Source organism: Schistocerca nitens, chromosome 1 (genome assembly GCF_023898315.1).
Source record: "Schistocerca nitens isolate TAMUIC-IGC-003100 chromosome 1, iqSchNite1.1, whole genome shotgun sequence".
Classification (NCBI taxonomy): Eukaryota; Metazoa; Arthropoda; class Insecta; order Orthoptera; family Acrididae; genus Schistocerca; species Schistocerca nitens.
Window position 1 is genome coordinate 954,080,086 of NC_064614.1, and position 22,116 is coordinate 954,102,201.

At 39.1% G+C, this 22,116-nt stretch overlaps 1 protein-coding gene across 1 annotated transcript in view; it reads left to right on the plus strand.

Moving 5' to 3' along the window:
* The window catches only part of LOC126194710 (mitochondrial folate transporter/carrier), a 62,199-nt gene that overhangs the window by 31,877 nt on the left and 8,206 nt on the right, over window positions 1–22,116 (plus strand). The window contains exon 5 of the mRNA XM_049932951.1: window positions 14,344–14,489. Coding sequence (XP_049788908.1) covers window positions 14,344–14,489 — 146 coding nt within the window. The remainder of the gene's footprint in view (window positions 1–14,343; window positions 14,490–22,116) is intronic.

Consider the following 22,116-nt stretch of genomic DNA (forward strand, 5'->3'; position numbering starts at 1 on the left):
TTACAAACAATTCCCTAGGAATCAAAGAAGCAAACAGTCATGCATTTCACTTTTGACTTTGACATGCGAGCTTTATTTGGTCTGGGTGATCCCTTTGAACACCATTGCGAACTTTGGCGTTTTGTCTCTGGATTGTCCTGAACACGCCAACTTTCATCACCAGTGATAACACGGCTCAACAATTCTGGATTGATTTCCGTTTCCTCTGACAGATCAGCTGCCACATTTTTCCGGGTTTCTCGCTGTTGTGGTGAGAGATTTTTGGGGATAATTTTTGCACAAATCTTTCTCATACCATGATCTTTATTTATTATTAGACGAACCGGTTCTCGATTGATGTTCAGTTCTTCTGCAATAATTTTCACGGATAATCTTTGATCAGATTGTAAGAGTTCATGCACCACCCTGGCCAAGTTGACATTCGTCTGTGAGTTGATGGTTGTCCACTGCAGTCTTCATCTTCAACATCTGTTCTGCCTTCACTAAACATTTTATGCCAACGAAAAACTTGAGCTCTTGACATAAACTCCTCTCCAAAAGCCTTCTGAGGCTTACTGTAAGTTGTCGTTGTTTTCACCCAATTTAACGAAAAAGGAATGGCATGCCGGGGGCGGCTGGCTGGGTGTTGGAATAGGCAACAGACGAGGATCTGTAGCAAGGGGGAGCACAGTAAGGGAGGCTGGACAAAGGGTAGAAGGTACCCCTAGAGGGGCAGGTTCCTATAGGTGAGTCGGCTTGGGAGGTGTACATTGGATCAGTGGAGGCTGATACACAACCTGCAGGCAAAATCTGTTTTGATGGTGGGCCACCAGCCTGTCACCTGTCAACAACGTGAAGACTCACTGATTCCACTGACCGTGGACTACTGCTGGACTCACTCATGGCGACCGAACATCTGAACCCAAATGGAGTTCCAGTACGTATAGCACAGTGACTGAGGTGCACAACGCAGCTGGTACTGGAGGTGCCAACATTGTTGTTTTCCATCAGTCTTGATAGTAGCAGCCTTAGGATCGAGTAGTGTGTCAAGCCATTGTGAGTGTAGCGCTGTGCACTGCTGGCATCTGTGGAGCAGCTGCGCCAGGCTCGTTCTCGCCATAGGAGTGCACCTGTAAGAATAGAGAACGTGTAGGTATCTCTTCCACCAAGGTATCAACAATGCCCTTCATCAGCATTTTGGAGGCCTGTACGAGGAGCTCTGCCTTCTCATTGAACTGCGGGCTAAACAGGAGTGTTCTGATGTGTGGATGCCATGGTGCAAACAAAAGTTGTGAAAGATATGAGAGGTGAAGTCTACCCATCAGCAGGGTGTGAGGAAGGCTTTCAATGGAGATCAGGGTGAGGGCACACACAGCAGTGTGCTGTCGTAGAGTGCCTGTTGACAGTGTATGGGAAATGCGAGTAAGCATCAATGAGGAGCAAGCAAAATAGATTCTGGGAAAGGACTGACAAAATTGAGGTGAATGCCTTCCCAAGGTTTTGAGGTACCAGCCAAGGCTAGTAACGTAGGTGCAGGATGGCCTGATGACCTGCACATAGCAATCAAATCTTAAATTTTGTTTTGTTTTGACACTTGGCCAGTACACAAAATAGTGAGCAAGCATCTTCATCTTTGAGCCACCCCTCTCTGTCCCTGTTGGTGTGATGCTGGAGCTGAAGGACATCCCATTCGAGGGAAGTCAAGAATGACCACCTGGGGCACTAAATGTTCCATTGTCAACAAGATCATCCCCATTGATGAGTCAGTGTCACAGCACAAAATAATTATGGCTGATGGACACCCACGCTGAGATTGGTCGGCCATTCCTGCTGGATGTGTTGCACTGGGTCGAGAACAGGATCCTCGCTGATGGTGTGAGCGATTTGAGAGCTCATAATATGAAAGCTGTCCACAGCCTTCTGAGCTTCCTCATAAAGATAATAGCAAAGGATTTCAATCTAGTTGAATCCTGAGTCCAGACCCAGGGGTGTGTGTGTGTGTGTGTGTGTGTGTGTGTGTGTGTGTGTGTGTGTGTGTGTGTGTGTGTGTGTGTGAGTGGGGGGGGGTTTATTATATATATATATATATATATATATATATACATACTACAATACATGGAACTCCTATGTCGGCCGTACTCGTCGTTGTATACGAATTGGTTAAGAGGGTGTACGATGGACGCCACTCATAGGATGAATTTATGATAATTCGCAACTTTGCCCAGAATAGCCTAGTGCTGCTACAGATTATTGGGTCCAGGAAGAGCCTCAGTGCCATTGATATGACTTTGTTGGTCATATCCCCTGTGGGAGATAACATGTCAGAGGTATTGTATAGTGGGTTGAAAAAGTGAGACTTAAACAGATTGCACTTGAGACCCGCACCCTGTAGAGTTCGAAACAGAAGCTGAAGGTTCTGCAGGTGCTCCTTGTGGAGCGGCCTGTGAACACAGTGCCATGTAGTTTATGCAACAGGGAATATGTTGTGCGAGTTCCTTCGAGAAACGTTAAAAAGTGGCAGAGTACTTGCTACCACTAAAACCAACTGTTCATATGTGTAGAGATCATAAGGTTTGTTGATGACAAGTAACTTCTGAGAGTCGTCGTCAAATGGGAGCTCCAGATACATTTCCAATGAATCTTGTGCTCATACAGGGTGTATACGACCCGGAACAACCGGGAGATCCGGGAAAAACCCGGGAATTTTTTCATCCGGGAGAAAACTGGGAAAAACTTGGGAATTTTTTAGAATTCCGGGAATTGCTCGTTGTTTTAGTTTACAGTTAAATTTTTGTAGTTTTGACTAGTAAGAATCGATACTCTAACAAAGGATATTACTGTATCCTGCTTCTGCAGAATAATAGTGCAACAATAAAACATGAATGAGAAAAAAAGGAAAATAAAACATAAATTGCAAAGGAAATGTGCCATATACAACAACAAAACACAGTGTTCATACAAGAGTTTGCCAACAGCAAAATGTGTCAAAGGCTTTAGGAAGACTATGCAATACTTCATAACAACAAATTGCCTCCGATGAGCGTGATGTCACAACTGTTTACATGAGATTCGTTTTAGCAGTTATGAGCGGGCTCATGCGCATGCGCAGTTGAGTGGCTTATCAGTGGTACCTTCTCCCGCTTCTGGCTACATAAATGTGGCTGTTGGCTGTGTAAGCAGTCACAGCAAGCAGCTAGATGCAACCAGGAAAAATTTTACTGCCGCACCCAAGCTGCCATATTCACGTATGCGCAGCATGGCTGTCTTCACTTAGCTGCTGCAAAAGGCGGGTGACCTTGAAACGGACTTTGTTGCTAGCGAGGCAGCAGCGGAGGATCGCGCTCTAGTTCTTACTAAGCGCGCCGCCCTTCCGGCGTGCGCTGATTGGTTGGCTGGGCGTTCTTATCAGTAGGCACATCCGCTTGGGGCCCAGTCTCGCTGCAGAGGCAGCTGCATGCTCATTCGACTCGAGGCAGCCGCACAGTACACACAGCCATGCCTTACCGACGCAGAAGATATCGAAGATCAAGACTAATGTACGAAAGCTTATTATATCTCTCTCATTTATAGCTCTCAAGTCCTCCAAGTGGTGAATCACCACCTCGTAGTACAGCAATTGTAAGCCATGAATTACCACTGACAACCTCTGTAGTCGTGCAAGAAAAGTTTATCTTACACCCTACAAAGGTAATAGGACCTCCAAGTAGTTGCTGTTGTTCAGTCTGCTTGGGCTTCATATCAAACGTGTCTACATTCTTGTAAACTGGAAGTCTTGATCTTCGATATCTTCTGCGTCGGTAAGGCATGGCTGTGTGTACTGTGCGGCTGCCTCGAGTCGAATGAGCATGCAGCTGCCTCTGCAGCGAGACTGGGCCCCAAGCGGATGTGCCTACTGATAAGAACGCCCAGCCAACCAATCAGCACACGCCGGAAGGACGTTGCCGCACCGGAAGTAATATTGTCAGTTTGCTACAGAAATTTGGTTTTTATGAACCTTTTACGCTGAGGTAGTCCATGTGTTTGAAATAAAGTGTTTAGTTCGACACTATTGGCTAATTTCAACTGCTCGCTGCATTTCAAGTACACGTTTTCGTCTTCTAGCACATATGACATTATGCCATAAGAAAGAATCAAAAATGAGTTAATACAGTACTGGTACTCCAAGAAAATTTACATCCCAAAACCCACACCGAAAAGCTCAATATCAGGTCGGGGCCTACTTCATTGGGAATCTGGACATACGAATGTGCTCTTAAAGTATGCACTTTAAATGTGCCATTTTAGTATGGTTCACGAAATTCCGATGCTCTTGGAGTCTCCTCTGATGTCTTTTTTTCTTTCATGACATAATGTAAGATCTTTTAATGTTTTACACATACGAACATACGGGCTTCCTGTGTCATAGCAGCAGCCGAAGTGCGGTGGAGCCTGTTATCTGGCGCTCTGACGACTAATGAAACGAACCTATTTCTAACAGGTCACAGGAAAATATTGCGAATGGTGGCTTGAAAAGCGTTAGTTTCAAAGTAAATTTCCTTTTACGCAAATTGAACTATCTGCGAGAATGTACAATGAATTTCGTTAATCACTGAGCATTTGATGATGAGCCATTTAGAAGTATTTTGAGCCCAGAAGATCAGACGTTCATGTCATTATTATGAGCAAATTGATGTAGTGCTATGGAAAGCTCTCTCTCCTCTGTGGTAGCTAATTTATTTGTGGGAAAACTTTGAGGACAAGTCACTGGACTCTGCTAAAAATTTTACTGGCAGATTTGTGCGATATATCCTAAAGTGCAACACGCGCAAAAAATATAAACATAATATGTGAAAGCTTAGCTTCTTTTGCAGCTTATTAACCGTAGAGACATATTATATGTGAAAGCTTTGCTTTTCTTCTAACACTATGTATATTAATTTAAAACATTAACTTTTCCTGTTCATGTATCCGCACTACATAAGTGATGTTGCTATTAGCTGACTGCATCACGTGTCCTGTGGTCTGAATATCCGCTGTCATCGTCTGGCAGGATCACATTACATGAGCTATGACTGGCTTACAAAAGAGCGTCGCAATCTCGATTACAGTGGTTCCCTAAGTAACATGCGGTGTTTGGTGGAATTAGAATTTATACTTTTGTAATGTGGAAATATGCAGCGTACATGTTGCTGCACGTCAAAAATCTTTCCAAATGGAGTTTTCTTCCCTGACTTTAGTTTTCTAAAGTGCCAGGAAATCTATGCCCGTGTATAAAAACATAACCATTCAAAGGTTTCCCAGTTCCGACGGAAAATATACTGTCACTTAATAACACGGAAAAAGTGTGTTTTCATCCAGGAGAAAGTGTGTTTTTAACCGGGAAAAATCCGGGGAATTTTTTTCCTTGTCTGCGTATACACCCTGTATGCCAGTTTAATCACCAATTCCTCTGGATGCGAGATGGTATTTGTCACAGCCTGTGCATTAGTCATCACCTTCAAATTGCTACATAGACAGAGTTTGCTGAATGGTTTCTTTATAACGATGAGTGGTGTAGCCCATTGCATGGACAAAACATGTTGTCACCCCCAAAGCTGTGAATCTGTCGCATTCTTCCTTAACCTTCCTATTGTTTTTCAAGAAACATACACATTGTGAATGGGTCAGTTATACCTGCTATTAAAAATTATTATTAGGCAGTACTGCGAACGGCTGAAAGCAAGGGGAAACTACAGCTGTAATTTTTCCCGAGGGCATGCAGCTTTACTGTATGGTTAAATGATGATGGCGTCCTCTTGGGTAAAATATTCTGGAGGTAAAATAGTCCCCCATTCGGATCTCCGGGTGGGGACTACTCAAGAGGATGTCGTTATCAGGAGAAAGAAAACTGGCATTCTACGGATCGGAGCGTGGAATGCCCGATCCCTTAATCGGGCAGGTAGGTTAGAAAATTTAAAAAGGGAAATGGATAGGTTAAAATTAGATATAGTGGGAATTAGTGAAGTTCGGTGGCAGGAAGAACAAGACTTGTGGTCAGGTGAATACAGGGTTATAAATACAAAATCAAATAGGGGTAATGCAGGAGTTTAATAATGAATAAAAAAAAAATAGGAGTGCGGGTAAGCTACTACAAACAGCATAGTGAACGTATTATAGTGGCCAAGATAGACACAAAGCCCATTCCTACTACAGTAGTACAAGTTTATATGCCAACTAGCTCTGCAGATGATGATGAAATTGAAGAAATGTATGATGAGATCAAAGAAATTATTCAGGTAGTGAAGGGAGACAAAAATTTAATACTCATGGGTGACTGGAATTAGACAGTAGGAAAAGGGAGAGAAGGAAATATAGTAGGTGAATACGGATTGGGGCTAATAAATGAAATAGGAAACGCCTGTTAGAATTTTGCGCAGAGCGTAACTTAATCATAGCTGACACTTGGTTCAAGAATCATAAAAGATGGTTGTATACGTGGAAGAATCCTGGAGATACTAAAAGCTATCAGATAGATTGTATAATGGTAAGACAGATTTAGGAACCAGGTTTTAAATTGTAGGACATTTCCAGGGGCAGATGTGGACTCTGACCACAATCTATTGGTTATGAACTGTAGATTAAATCTGAAGAAATTGCAAAAAGGTGGGAATTTAAGGAGATTGGACCTGGATAAACTAAGCCAGAGGTTGTACAGTGTTTCAGGGACAGCATAAGGGAACAATTGACAGGAATGGGGGAAAGAAATACAGTAGAAGATTAATGGGTAGCTCTGAGGAATGAAGTAGTGAAGGCAGCAGAGGATCAAGTAGGTAAAAAGATGAGGGATAGTAGAAATCCTTGGGTAACAGAAGAAATATTATATTTAATTGATGAAAGGAGAAAATATAAAAATGCAATAAATGAAGCAGTCAAAAAGGAATACAAACATCTCAAAAATGAGATCGACAGGAATAGCAAAATGGCTAAGCAGGGATGGCTAGAGGACAAATGTAAGGATGTAGAGGCTTACTCACTAGGGGTAAGATAAATACAGCCTACAGGAAAATTACAGACCTTTGGAGAAAAAAGAGCCACTTTTATGAATATCAAGAGGTTAGATGGAAACCCAGTTCTAAGCGAAGAGGGGAAAGCGGAAAGGTGGAAGGAGTATATAGAGGGTCTATACAAGGGTGATGTACTTGAGGACAATATTATGGAAATGGAAGAGGATGTAGATGAAGATGAAATGGGAGATACGATACTGCATGAAGAGTTTGACAGAGCACTGAAAGACCTGAGTCGAAAAACGGCCCGGAAGTAGACAACATTCCATTAGAACTACTGACGGCTTTAGGAGAGCCAGTCCTGACAAAACTCTACAATCTGCTGAGCAAGATGTACGAGACAGGGGAAATACCCTCAGACTTCAAGAATAATTCCAATCCCAAAGAAAGCAGGTGTTGACAGATATGAAAATTACTGAACTATCAGTTTAATAAGTCACAGCTGCAAAATACTAACGCGAATTATTTACAGACGAATGGAAAAAATGGTAGAAGCTGACCTCGGGGAAGATCAGTTTGGATTCCGTAGAAATGTTGGAACACGTGAGGCAATACTGACCCTACGACTTATCTTAGAAAATAGATTAAGGGAAGGCAAACCTACATTTCTAGCATTTGTAGACTTAGAGAAAGCTTTTGACAACGTTGACTGGAATAATCTCTTTCAAATTCTAAAGGTGGCAGGGGTAAAATACAGGGAGCGAAAGGCTATTTACAATTTGTACAGAAACCAGATGGTAGTTATAAGAGTCGAGGGACATGAAAGGGAAGCAGTGGTTGTGAAGGGAGTGAGAGAGGATTGTAGCCTCTCCCCGATGTTATTCAATCTGCATATTGAGCAAGCAGTAAAGGAAACAAAAGAAAAATTCGGAGTAGGTATTAAAATCCACGGAGAAGAAATAAAAACTTTGAGGTTCGCTGATGACATAGTAATTCTGTCAGAGACAGCAAAGGATTTGGAGGAGCAGTTGAACGGAATGGACATTGTCTTGAAAGGAGGATATAAGATGAACATCAACAAAATCAAAACGAGGATAATGGAATGCAGTCGAATTAAGTCGGGTGACGCTGAGGGAATTAGATTAGGAAATGTGACACTTTACTAGTAAAGGAGTTTTGCTATTTGGGGAGCAAAACAACTGATGATGGTAGAAATAGAGAGGATATAAAATGTAGACTGGCAATGACAAGGAAAGTGTTTCTGAAGAAGAGAAATTTGTTAACATCGAGTATAGATTTAAGTGTCAGGAAGTCATTTCTGAAAGTATTTGTGTGGAGTGTAGCCATGTATGGAAGTGAAACTTGGACAATAAATAGTTTGGACATGAAGTGAATAGAAGCTTTCGAAATGTGGTGCTACAGAATAATGTTGAAGATTAGGTGGGTATATCATGTAACTAATGAGGAGGTATTGAATAGGATTGGGGAGAAGAGAAGTTTGTGGCGCAACTTGACTAGAAGAAGGGATCGGTTGGTAGGACATGTTTTGAGGCATCAAGGGATCACAAATTTAGCATTGGAGAGCAGCGTGGAGGGTAAAAATCGTAGAGGGAGACAAAGAGATGAATACACTAAGCAGATTCAGAAGGATGTAGGTTGCAGTAAGTACTGGGAGATGAAGGAGCTTGCACAAGATAGATTAGCATGCAGAGCTGCATCAAACCAGTCTCAGGACTGAACAACAACAACAACAACAACAACAACAACAGGCAGTACTTCAAAATATGTTTTGTAGATTTTTTTATGTGGAAATACAGGCATTGGAACTTATCAGCATAAAATTTTAGTTGAAAAATATTCTTATGTGGTACTTTAAAATACTTTTTTGTGTAGAAAAACACATTTCAGAGCTTAAATTTCAATGTTTATTGCAGACACTATTATAAAATTGAAATTAATTCACAAAATTTGACTCAGAGGAACTATATTGAACTATATGCCCATCGAATTAACTTGAAAAATTCTTGCAGTAAATGATTGTGTGCTCTTGGCAGAGGAATTATTGACGTCTATTACAGTTAGTTTCCCTTTTGTTGTTTCATTGATTCACACTCTTCCTCCCCTCTTTTGTTCTTTTGGTCCTGAACTTGTTCCTGCAATATAACTTTGATCTTGTGAGAGAGATTTTTGGTCATTCATTCCTATTGTATTGGTTTTGTTAGCTCATTTCGAAGTTTTCTTTAGCTCATATCAAAGTTACCTTAGAAATTGCCACCTTATGTGCAGTTTATTTTGATTGTTCTTTGGATTGATGTGTACGTACAACACACAGATATTATTGCAGCAATACCTAGCATGTTACAGAACAAACAGGTCATCATTTGGTACACCTTTTGCAGGAAGAAGTGGTGACGAGATTACCTGTTGTCAACTCCCCCTTTCATTTTGTTGTAATGGTAGTTTTTTCCTTAACAAGTATGAAATTGTTACATCCCTCTGGAACCCAAAGGTGATTGAAAGTATTGGTCTGCTATTGTTTGGCTGTTTTTCCTTCAGAATCTCAGCTTTGTTCTTTCTGAGAGTTCCTGCTAATGTTAGATTCTTCTTGAAGTTCTTTGGCCAGTGTGTAGTCCATAAAGACATAATCGGTGATAACTTTTGGCCCAGTTTTCTCAGTCCTTTCAACAAGCCTCAAAACATCATTTCTGCTTTGATTTGTTTCTCATGATCCATTTTGTGACTTTTCTGTATACACTTTTCCCGCACAAACGTGTGATGTTTTTACGCCAGATAACAACTGTAATTTTTTTCCATATTTATATTGAAGGTATATACTGCCGGAAGGGACACCTTCCTTTGGAACTAACTGATTATCCACTGACAACTTTGAAATGTTTCTGGGACTGCTGAACATGTTTTTCCTTACAAAGGGAGTCCTGATAGCAGCCAGTGTATCATGATGTTGCCTAGCTTAGTCAAATCTGAGAAATCTGCTGATCGTTTGGAATTGCTGAAGTGGCAGCGTTGCATGAAAAACTGGCTGACCGATCATGTTGTCTGATAGCTCTTAGAGATTCTTCAGCAGAGGAGTACACCAAATAAGCCTTCAGCTCCTGACTTTTAATAGGAGTGAAAGTTGCATCTTTCACTTATGATACCCATGTCATTTCTCTGTTGGTTTAATTCAAAAGCACTATCAACATTATGAACAGTGGAAATGACGATACTTTTGTTCAGTCAGTCTGGTGAAGAGCAAACTATATAGGTCCTGGAGCATGATGAAGAATGTTTGCAGCCCTAAAATAAAAATGTAAAATAAAGAAAAATAAAGTGAACTATAGTTAAATACAATACAATAAAATACAAAGAAGTACAAAAAAACCTAAACCCAACAATGCACAAAAAGTAAAGATATACTGCATACAAGCTCCAAGGGGTGATGGATGATAGAGGATTCTGCCTTTCTAGACAACCCGCACCATGAGGTAAAGGGATAACACTGAGAAAGCCCGTCCGAGCACTGCATTCCTCGCCAAAACAATCACCTACGACTGGATCGAGCTTCGAACCTGGGACAACAATGGTGACAGTCCAGTCCACTAGTCACTAAACTGTGACACAGTGATGATGATGATGATGATGATGATGATAAACCCGTAGAAGACAGTTATGTAAAATATATTTATCATGCTCACCTGGCTCTCGACTTGCTGGAGTATTTGTAGATCACTCTGTACTGTTATGCAACGTGTATACATCTCCCAACAACATTAGTTTCTTTAGACAGCGGTACTGCTCCTTAATCTCCTTCAGTCATATCACTCTCCTCACATCCAGCCAAATACGTTATCACCACTGCTTGAACCACCAAGATAATCTTGAAAAATCAGGATCATTGGCAGGACCATCTAGCATTTCATTATCTAACTAATTCAAAAGCTTTTCTAATTGATCATCACTTAAAAATTGTACAGCCATTTTGACACACAAAATCACTCATGATGTAGTTTCTATATTTTACTTATTCTTACAATATGAAATGCCTCAGAAGCATTGTAGACCATACGACAATCACATTTTTTTCAACTAAAACTTTGTTAGAATTAAAGTGACAATTTCTGACTGGGTCTAAACCACCCATTCACAACAAGTGTGTCAAAATGGTCTCAGAATTATTTTAGATTTTGAAATAAAAATTGAGGACAAAATAAAGTATTACATATCTAAGGATTACCTAAGATCCTGTTAGAGTGTAAATATTAAACTAACTGGGTCAGTTAGACTCATTCACAATAGGAAGGTTAACTGGATCACAACGTGACAGTGGCACTGGCCACACCCAGAGAAGAGGTGGTTTCTCTGTCAGCGTACGTGGTAAAGTTCTTAGCCCTGCCTAGCTCCTGCAAAAAAAGTCTGAACTCTTCTTGCAAAGTTCATAGCGTTCCTAGTGTGGCACATGGTCGGAAATCAGGTTAACCAAATTAGTAAATGTGAATCTAAATGCTGTGAAAGCATTAAGGCCAAACACATTTTTTGTGAAAGGACCACTGCCATATATGCCATGTCAGCTGTTAGTTATTAGGAAACAGGTATCTGTTGTCTGTAGGTAACAAGACTGCACACAGCTAGAGGCAATGGCGGAGCACAGAACAGATACATACGAGAATTCATAAGCTACTGCAGCATCCATATCAGCTTGACTAGAACAGCTTCCCATTGATAAACACATTGATGAACAACTTGTTAGAAACCACTGCAAGGTTGTAACACACAGGTCTGAGACATTAATGCACATTGGTTGGGGGCTGAGGGTGTGTCACGAGCAGACAATAAATTGACATTGCTGCAATGGTTTTTTCCTGGCATTGGGGGCAGTCTGGCCAGTCATGTTGGACTAAACAAGCAGGACATGATTTAAGTGCTTACGGGGAAACAGCTCACTGTGGATGTGTTTGTGGTATAAGTGGACCATATTGCTGCGATTTTCATCTTGGAGTAGCACCCAAATACGAGTTCCTGCTGTTTTTAAAGTTGAAAGTGGCCACATCGACCAAGGAATCCAACCACTTGCGAAACTTCCATTTGTGATACAGAAAAGTCTCATCTTAGTAGGAATTTTCAAACAGTAGCACCTGTTGACCATCCTCAGCAGGGTCTGACCTAACTTCATCCTGGACCAGAGTATGTGTTAAGACTCCTTATGTTGAGAGGTAGCAAAGCAGCAGTTCAGACTGAGACCCTGCATTTCTGCAGGCAAAGCGCAGTAGGATTGATGACATTGTTCCTGCACTGATCGAACTCCACCCTCAAAGAAATAACATGCATATGCTGGGGACAATAAGTGACACATTTTGTCAAACGAGAGGAAAGGATCCTGAAGAGACATGACATCATGTTTTTTTGGCCACCAGGAAAATTTAATAATTTGTTGTTCGTTAAGACTATCTTCACATTAGGAAATGTGGCATATGTAAGATCCCATGCCAGTGTGGGAGCTTTTATATTGGAGACATGCTGAACAGTGCAGAAACATTGTGCTGAACACCATTGCCACACACACCTGGGGCAACTGGTAACAGAGCCCTGTCCGGACACAGGGCATTGCATATTTTATGAGAAGACCAAAGTTTCATTTTCAGTGGCATCTTCCTGGGATTGTTTTTGAGGAGGGCATATATTTCTGTATGACAGACAATTTTAACAGGGATTTAATTAAGTGCTGCATGGAATCCAACACTTGGCTGCCATTAAATTAAAACCAAAATGACCCGACACGGCACATTACTGACATGTAAGTGTGCCTTTAACTGCAGGAGTGTCAAACAGCATAGTCGTTGCCCAGTGCACATACAGAAGGCCTTTCTGCAGCTCCTGGCACAGGGTACTATGAGTGAGTGATGCTTTCCTCAAACTGCAAACATCTTCCTGTGTGTATTGAGTGCTCCTGGCCTGATAAATTTGGACCCAGCCTTGCGATTATCAATTGTCTTGCAGCAGTGACAGCAGCAGCTACCACCACCTGAAGATATCAAACAGTTGTATTGATGAAATATTGTGAGATTTGCATGTATGATCTGGCAGCAAACCTGATAATAGTATTTTAGAGAGAGAAAGGGTTCCTGAAGGGGGTCATCTCTCTAACAAGTAATGCATGGGGATGGAATCAAACAGAGAAAAAGGGCCTTAATGGTAGTGCTACCAATTACTTTCTAGATGCTGAAGTGTTGCCGTAAGTGCCTCTTATGCCTCCCAGTCCTCTGCAGTTTCATCATAGGCAGGGGAAGGAGGCAGATAGGCCAGTAGTTACTGTGGCTTTGCCACTAATCCAGTCAACTCCTTGTCCAGCACAGCTGTGTGTTAGTGTTGTAGCAATTCCAAACACCATTGGTTTTCCAACTGCTGGTGCAGTAAACTTGGAAGCCTATCTCCAAGGACATGCTAGATGTCATCAAATCTGCAAGAAACACTTGTCGAAAGTCCAATCAGCCTCGTCGCCACTCGCGTTGTAATTCTAAACACAGTTCTAAACATTTCAATGTGAAAATAGTTCAGATAGTCTATAGAATTTCAGATTACAAAGCCAAGCCAAGTCAAAGATGTAAACACAGTTCATCCTGAGAGTGGAATTAGTTACTAGGAGCAAATACAGTAGCAAAATAGTCCGCTTCACTCCAGGGTTTTATGAAGTTTGGTTGCTTGGTGTCTCCAGATGGTGCAAATCATTGGCGGAATGCACAGGCCCTGTGGCAGTGCTGTCTTGTGATGTGTGATTGTTGCTGCCTGGCAGCTGTCCTGCTCTGAAGTGCAGGTGTGTTGAATTGTGATGGCTCATGTCTATGCTGTGCGAAATGTTATGGAACGTTGTGGTAGCGATGGCAGTGGTGCCAGTACGAAGGGTGGTAACACGTTGGCTTTCAGCAGTATTCAGACCTGAAAATTGCATTTTACAGGTGGTGCTCTTCCAGTGGATTCATTCTGACTGTCATTTGAACACACCCCACTCCAGTATTTGGGAAAGGGTAAAAGAAAATTAAGATTGTAACTAGAGCTTTGTGTTAGAAAAAGTATGGAGGACTAGACCAATGCATTTGATGGTGTGTATGTATCAATTATTTTATTTTCACTGTTCCTGAGGACTGTTACAGCAAAGACAGAAGATTGTGTTAATTTTCTTCTACGTTTTTGGAACTTCGTGCAAGCATATACGCATCACTGTGGATTTTTATGGAAGAAATATGTTGCCGGCCAAAAGTTTTTTCCCTACAGCATCCTTTCTCAGTGATGTTATTTTTGCAGAGCATCAGATCTTCACCTAAAACATTTAAAAATGTAAAGATTTAGTAGCAGAGTGAATCTCTTTTTTTTATTACATCTGATGTTATATTACAAACTCCATTTTCAGGGAACTGGTGAATATTTAACATTTGCTGCAGTTTCAAAGTTGGTAGCAGCTGCTGCAACATATCCATACCAAGTAATTCGTGCAAGGCTGCAGGATCAGCATCACGACTACAAGGGCTCATGGGATTGTATCCTCCGCACTTGGAGGTATGAAGGGGCTAGAGGGTTTTATAAAGGGCTTATTCCTTATCTCTTACATGTGACACCTAATATATGTTTGGTATTTGTAATTTATGAGAAATTTACTGAAAATAGCTGAATGATTAAAAGACTTTATTGTAAAGACATTTTTGTTTTGTCCATTGTTCTGTTAACTTTATGAAGTATGAATCTGATGTATGATGGACTGCTGTGGTAAACATGTTCCTTTATACTTCATATTGTATGTGATTTATGCATTCATTGAAATTTTTGCAATACCACAGATACTTGACCTATTTCTGTCTTGCAGAAAGTATTTAGAGGAGTCTAAACCTAAGTTGTGTTGAAGTGGTATTTGACAATATAAATATGTTTCGCAGTGTGTACTTTCTTAGGAGATGCTCTATTGTATTGTGCACTGTTCACCACTTAAAGAAGTTTTATGAAATATAACGGAGAAATATTTTTCCACTTTTATTCTTCTTAATGTACAGTTACAATAAGAGATGGACATAACCATTTCTGGGGCAATACATAAAGCTTTCCATGACACTATAACTATATTTCTGCCTTTGTAATAAAAGTGGTAACTGCTTTTTAAAAATTGCGTTGAAAAGTTACAGACGAGGGAGCAAGACTGAAAATTATTGCCAAGTTGCATAATTTTTGAGAATAATCAGACAATGTGCACCTAGTTAAAATTTTGAAACTGGCACACAGCGTATGGTACTGAAATTGTTTTACATGTTTAATGTGTAAATTTAAACCAGTAATGACACAAATATGGCACTTTCCTCGAGTTATTTTGTGATTGTAAACTAAAAAGTTTTCCTTCTACTTGTTGAGATATACCACTGATTTCATGTTGTTAGATATCATTGGACTGTTGTTCAGAGCCACAAGAAATATATTAAGTTGTAGTCTCCCTTAACTTACATTGCATAGAGTGTTAAAGTTGTCTTAACACCCTCCATAGATGACAAAATGTAAATTTGCTGTTGAAGGCTCAGAATAATTCTGTTTGTAAGGGGAGAGCTTTCTGGTATCTCTGATGGTAAAAAGTACTTGCTATTTGTGGCAGTTGGAAAATAAATTACCATTGTACTGTATTGTATACCTACTGTAGTGTGTACCTACTGCTTCTTAATTGGAAGTTAATTTGGATGAAGGAGAAAGTATAGGATATTCTGCTTTACTCTGTTCATGTTTCAATGCATTTCATTAGCTATTCCATAATGCAAAACGGACCCACAGTAATAGATATTTTTTAAATTTAGAATCTTTTTAAAGGTGAATGTGAACACACAGAGGGGTGGCCATAAGCATCAGAAGTGAAATAAAAAATAGCATGATACAAATGAATGTAACTCAAGAGTGAATCAAAATATTATAAGTGCTTTTTCTGGTGACAGATGGTCTCCAGTATTATTATTAAAGGAAAAAATAATACATAAATAAATGAATGAATGAAAAGGGCAACCAAAGCAAAGATGTGCTATTATACTGTCTTGAAATGCTATTAAAACAGATCCATATTCAAAAGTATCTTCTCAGTGGCTTCTAAGAATTTAGTATTTGAAAGCATAAAACTAACAGGTTTGATCTGTTGTTAGATTTCTTACTGGAACTTGATGAGAGTGTTGAATTTATCAATTTATTTGCTGTAACTTTTGAAAATTTCCTGGTATTTATTCTAATAATTTTGAGATTTGCAGACAAATCCCGTCTACTTTCTGCCAGAATATTTCAGCCCAAAATCCCATCCGGCCATCTTCAAGTGAGTCGACAACTACTGAAGAGCCAAGGTGTATTCATGGTATTTAAGCTGAATCTCTCATGCGAAATGTGCTGGCATCTTCCGGCGCATGCGTCACATGACGACATGTGCAGGATGCAGAGTTGTGTGTGTGTGTGTGTGTGTGTGTGTGTGTGTGTGTGTGTGTGTGTGTGCGCTGCCCTCAGTGGTGGAAGTGAGAGATGATCTAATCATTGAGTATTGAATGACTCCATTGATTCTGCTGTGACTGGATAATTTTAATCATAAGATTCCAATTTTTCAGTTGAAAGCCATTGTCATGATTTATAAGATTATTGGCAAGGCGTTTTTCTACTAATTCTGTGATTACTAAATCCCAAAAACTGAAAACAGTAGCTAAAATTTTTGTTTTATTGTATTCCATTGCGTATCCCATGGAAACAGTATTCTGCTGATTTTAACAGTTGCCGATGATGGTATGTCTTGGTGTTCCTGGACAGTTCGTGTTGTCTAGCCTATATGTACAGTGTCACACTCTCAGAGAATTTTGTAAATGCTTACTTTTTTCAGTTTTAAGTCATCTTAAACTGATCCAACCATGGCCAAGCTTTTTACTGGTGGATGGAATATAATCTTGATTTTATTTTTTCTAAGCAGGGTGCCTATTTTAGAAGACAAATTTCTGGCAAATGGAAGGAATGCAGTCTATTTATAGTCACCAGCGTCCCCAGTGCATTGCTTCTTGTTACTACAGATATGCGTGGACTTCACTTATTTACAGTGAAATGTAGCCATTCTCTTTTAAAAACTTTCTCAAAGTGTTGCAGTTCTGCATGCTGGTGTTAGTCATCTGATATTACATTTGCCCGATCATTATGGTACTAAGAACACTGGCAGTTTTTACAGGGTGTTGGTAGCTAGATGCCTGGAGTTTTAGATCAGTGTGTATGTGTGTGTGTTCTGTTCTCGGAATGGTCCAGTGACCCATCATTCTTACAGTGTAAAGTCCCATATTTCTCAATTTTCATTGCAACATTGATGTTTTCATGTAATGAGTTTAAGTGACTAAAGAATTTCTTTAATTCTTACCTGCCATGAGGCCATACAACAAAAGTATCATCTACATAACACCAGAAAACTGTGGACTTAAAAAAAAGTAGACTAAAGTGCTTACTCCTCGAAGTCCTCCATAAAAAGATTAGCCATCACAGAGGATAAAGTGCTCCACATGATGATGCCATCTGTTTGTTCAAAGAATTTATTGAATAAGGAGTAGATTGATGAGTGTGTTTGTTCAAACAGGGCCGTCAGACTAGCACTGAATAAGTTACCAGTAAGATGTAATGAGTCCATTAAATGCTTTGGTAAAAAGTGAGACCAGTTCAAAGTTAAATAGTAAATCCAAGCTGCTAAGCTTAAGTGTCTTAAGGTGATTGACAAAATCTGTAAATTACATATGGGATGACAACACTTACCCACATACAGCTTCAGTAGAGGGGCCAGATGTTTTGCAGTAGAGTTGGCTGAGGGCACCGATATTACTTCTAATTGTATGGGACATCATTGTTGTGAATCTTGGGAAGACCATATGGTCTTGCTGGTAATGCATTGTGTGGTCTCAGCGTCCTCATAACTTGCTTAGGTAGAAAACTATCGTTCAGAAGAGTAGCAGTTTTTCTTGATACATGGCTCATTGGGTCACTTCAGATTTTGTGGTATGCAGAATCATGTAGCTGACCATACATCATCTTGTTGTTGGCTTCCCTTGTCAAAAGAACTGCAGAATTACCACTATCTGCAGACAGTATCACTATGCTAGTATCTTCTCGGAGGCTGGAGGGAGTAGCTCTTTGAACTGGTGAGATGATCCTCAGTTGTGGCACACATTTCAACAGCATTTGGCAAGATTCTTGTCGAAGTTCATCTGCAGAACCCACAGAGACAGAGGTCTAATGGTGTCCTCAATAGAACAGATGAGATGAACTGTTGGAGTTTTGTACAGAACACGAAAGATACACCTGACTTCAGCAACCATTAAAATCAGTAGTAACAGAACATTGCATTTTCATGGGACGCCCAGTGGAATATAATAGAACAAAAATTTTAGCTCCAGTTTCCAATTTTTGGGAATCAGTAATCAAAAAATTGATGGAAATAAGTCTTGCCGATAACCTTGTAAACCACGACAGTATCTTTCAACTGAATAAAAATTGGAGTCCTATACTTAAAATTATCCAGTCACAGCAGAATTGATGGGGTCATTCGATAATCACTGATCAGATCATCTCTAGCTTTCACCAGAAGGGGTATCACTTAAAACTCGGCTGTCCCGCACATGTCGTCACCTGGTGCATGCCGCACAAGACACCAGCATGTTCCGCATGCATGAGATTCGATGTACTTACTGTTCGATACACATGGGCTATTCAGTAGTTGTCTAATCATGTGAAGGAGGCCAGACGTGTCTGGGCCAAAATTTCATGGTAGAATGTTGACTGGATCCAGCTCCACACCCAAAAATTATAAGAAAGATTTATTTTCTGATTATAAAGTAGATATGACAGTTACACATGACTTGGAACAAGTGTTCTGCCCGTTTCTGTGGACATTATAAATGATCCTACTCTTTCGCAGCAGTAAGTTTGGACATCTTTAATATCACCATTAATGTGATGTTGATGTCTTTGTTCGAACTGTATATGTGGTGCATTTTTGCAAGCTTAAATCTGTTCGCGGAAAAGCCAATTGAAACCTGATAAGGGCTGTTCTGCAGATTGTCAGAACATTAAAAATATAGTAATGTTATTGAAATAAACAACTCACTCTGGTGAAGTGATTAGTTCTTGTCCACTGATTTATAGGTCCCAGGTGAAATTCTCCATGAGCACCACAAATTGTTCTAATAAAAAACTGAAGTGGCATCCAGTTAGCTTTGTGAGTGTGACAGAAGCTGCTAGAATAATAGAGCAGTGATAGTGATAAGGTAGCTAGCCAAAATGGGGAAATATTTTACTTTTATGAATGAAGTGATTTGATAATTCTGAAAATGTGTGTTCTTTTGGGTCAGTTAAATTATTAAAGATTTCTTAACCATAAGTAATAACTTGGCTTCAGTAAGAAAAGTCAATTAGACTTTTACTTTGTCAGAGTGCAGATTTGCTGACTGAAGCACTCCTGAGAACATTAGCTACAAGAAGAGGAATTGTTAATTAATAATAATTTCTTCCTTTTTTTTTTTTTCTTGGATAACACACATGAGCTATTACACATGTCGGTGATCTTACCTTGTGGTGTATGGAATATTGATTATTCAAATTGCTAATGAAACCCTGAGTGATCATAAAATATTTAACTAAGAACAGAAAGTTAATCACTTAATTGTACATTATGAAGTGAAGGCCTGCCTGTATATCAAGATATTGTTATTTTGCAAAAACAAAAAGGGAAATAAGTAGTTATCACTTTTACTGATTCAACACATATTTTGCTATTTTGTTAAGTTTCTTACAAACTACATCTTAGGGGACTGCGGTTTGTGTGGTTGTTCGGGCAAATAGGCTGTGACAGAAGTGGTGAAGTAAACAGATACTTGCAGTATCAACATTGTGTAATCCCATCCTGTTTTTGTACTGGTTTTATTTGTATGTGACACGTGTAACATAACAACAAAGCTTCAATTGTTGCTTGATGCAAAAGGTCTATGAACTAGTTTCATGTTTGTTTTCTTATGATACCCTTTCCTGTATGTCTTCTGTTAAGTAAAAGACAACTATTTCTGTCACACCATAATGAATTTTTCCACTCTGTAGCAGTGTGTATATTTAAATATACTTTGTCAAATAAGTTGTGGTGCAACATTAACTGTGGAACTAACAAACAGAAGATGGATACAAAAATGATTTCATACTGCCCCTCGTATTTTCCATACTTAGCAAAACACAGTAGCTTTGTTTAATGAACTGTACTTGTTTTATTCTTCAGGTATTTTATTCTTATACAGATTTGTAAAGATGATAGTCAAATTCCTCCATCTTAGAAGTAATTGCCCCTAGTTCCATGGAACACTACCATCCAAGACCTATTGTGTTAGGCAGAAGTGTGTGTGTGTGTGTGTGTGTGTGTGTGTGTGTGTGTGTGTGTGTGTGTGTGTGTGTGTGTGTTTTGGGGACTTTTCTTATTGCTGTTAAATGAAAGCAAGAAACTAGTTCCCTATGCATTTAAGACCATCATGACAATATGTAGGAAGGCCGCTGCCCAGCTATCCTGAGTGGCTGATTGAACTAAGAGTTCAGTCGGCTTAGACTCAACAATTTTCTGTTACACTATTACCAGTATATGTTTCTACTGTCCAGGGTTTCTGAATAAGAATAAACTGAACTTGTACAGGTGCTTCATTATTGTTACCTACAACAGTAGAATTGCATTAATCTAAATTGGGCATATATGAACAGCTGGAATAAAATATCTTCAAACAAAGTTAGGACTGATTGTGTTTTCAAACAAGAAAAAATCCAGGATGGAATAATCAAAATATTATAGATTATCATTTTGTTAGTATTCTACTTTTTATGATATCCCACATATTATAAAAACTACTTGAATTCTCACAACAGAGTACAGTCTGAGATTATTACAACAGTCAGTGTATTAAGTGACGGTGTATTATGTAGTAGTATGTATATGTGGATCCATCAGGGATGTAATTTGTAGCAAATTTTGTAATTCTTGTCAGTTTGTGGATACAAAACTGTGCCACTATAAGTAATCTGTTGCATTTGCTGCCAGTAACCATCAGTAACACAAGATTTTTGGTACATCTTCATTATTGTAAAGTAATCATTTTTCCAGCAACTAAGATGGTGTATGATAATACTCTTCTAAGTGAATTTTAATTACAAGTAATTATATAACACATAAGGTACATTGCAGATGTGAGAAGGAAAAATTGTGACCGTACTGTTGCCTTAGATATTGAGAATATTGAGAAATGTATACTTCAAACTGATGCATTGATTATGTTTGTAATCACTTTTTGAATCAACACCAGCTTCTCATGTTAACTACCGCATTAATTAAATTATAACTCTATTGATTGCATGAAACTTTGATGCTGTAGTTACCTTGTAAATTTGTGCACATTAAAATTTGAGTTAAAGTAAATTGCAAGAACTGAAAGTACTTCTGCAGGTAGATGTCAGTGATTTTGATATCACTGCTGCGACTTTGTTTTTGTTTGTTTGGCTTTGCTAATACAGTGAAATAAAAAGAGATATCTCTATATATAAAAAGAAAAACAGGAAAAAATTTCAAAATATGTTTAAATAAAGTAAGTTAAGTCACCCTACTTAATTGTAATAGGGTTGCAAGCTTATTTTGTTGCATGATATATTATTACATTCTTTTTCTTAGTTTTTGTGTTGAACAATCTGTTAAGAGACTGTTAAAAGTACAATAAAAATGAGAAGTTTGTATTCTGTATTGTTGTAATAATGCATTGGATATTTTTCATGCGTACAATTTTTCAGAGGTATGTTGCATAAAATTCCTTCCAAAAACCACTAGGCTCTGCTATATTCTTGGTAAGACTAAGGTTTTTGTTGTTATGTACAGTTAATCGTTTGTCTTCATTTGCAATAGAAGTTCTTCATTACAAAATTTGGTCATCCATATCATTCCTATAGTGCTAGAAATCAGAATAATAAAATTAACATTATTTACAGTGCAATTTTGAAATTTTGTCAACTGAAAACTACAGCATGCCCTCAATTACCCTGGTTAGCAAGAATGTGACACTGCACAGATAAACAAAAAATTGGATAATCCAAAATATATTATTTTGCTGGGAGCTGCTATTTATTATATTTGCAAAACATGACA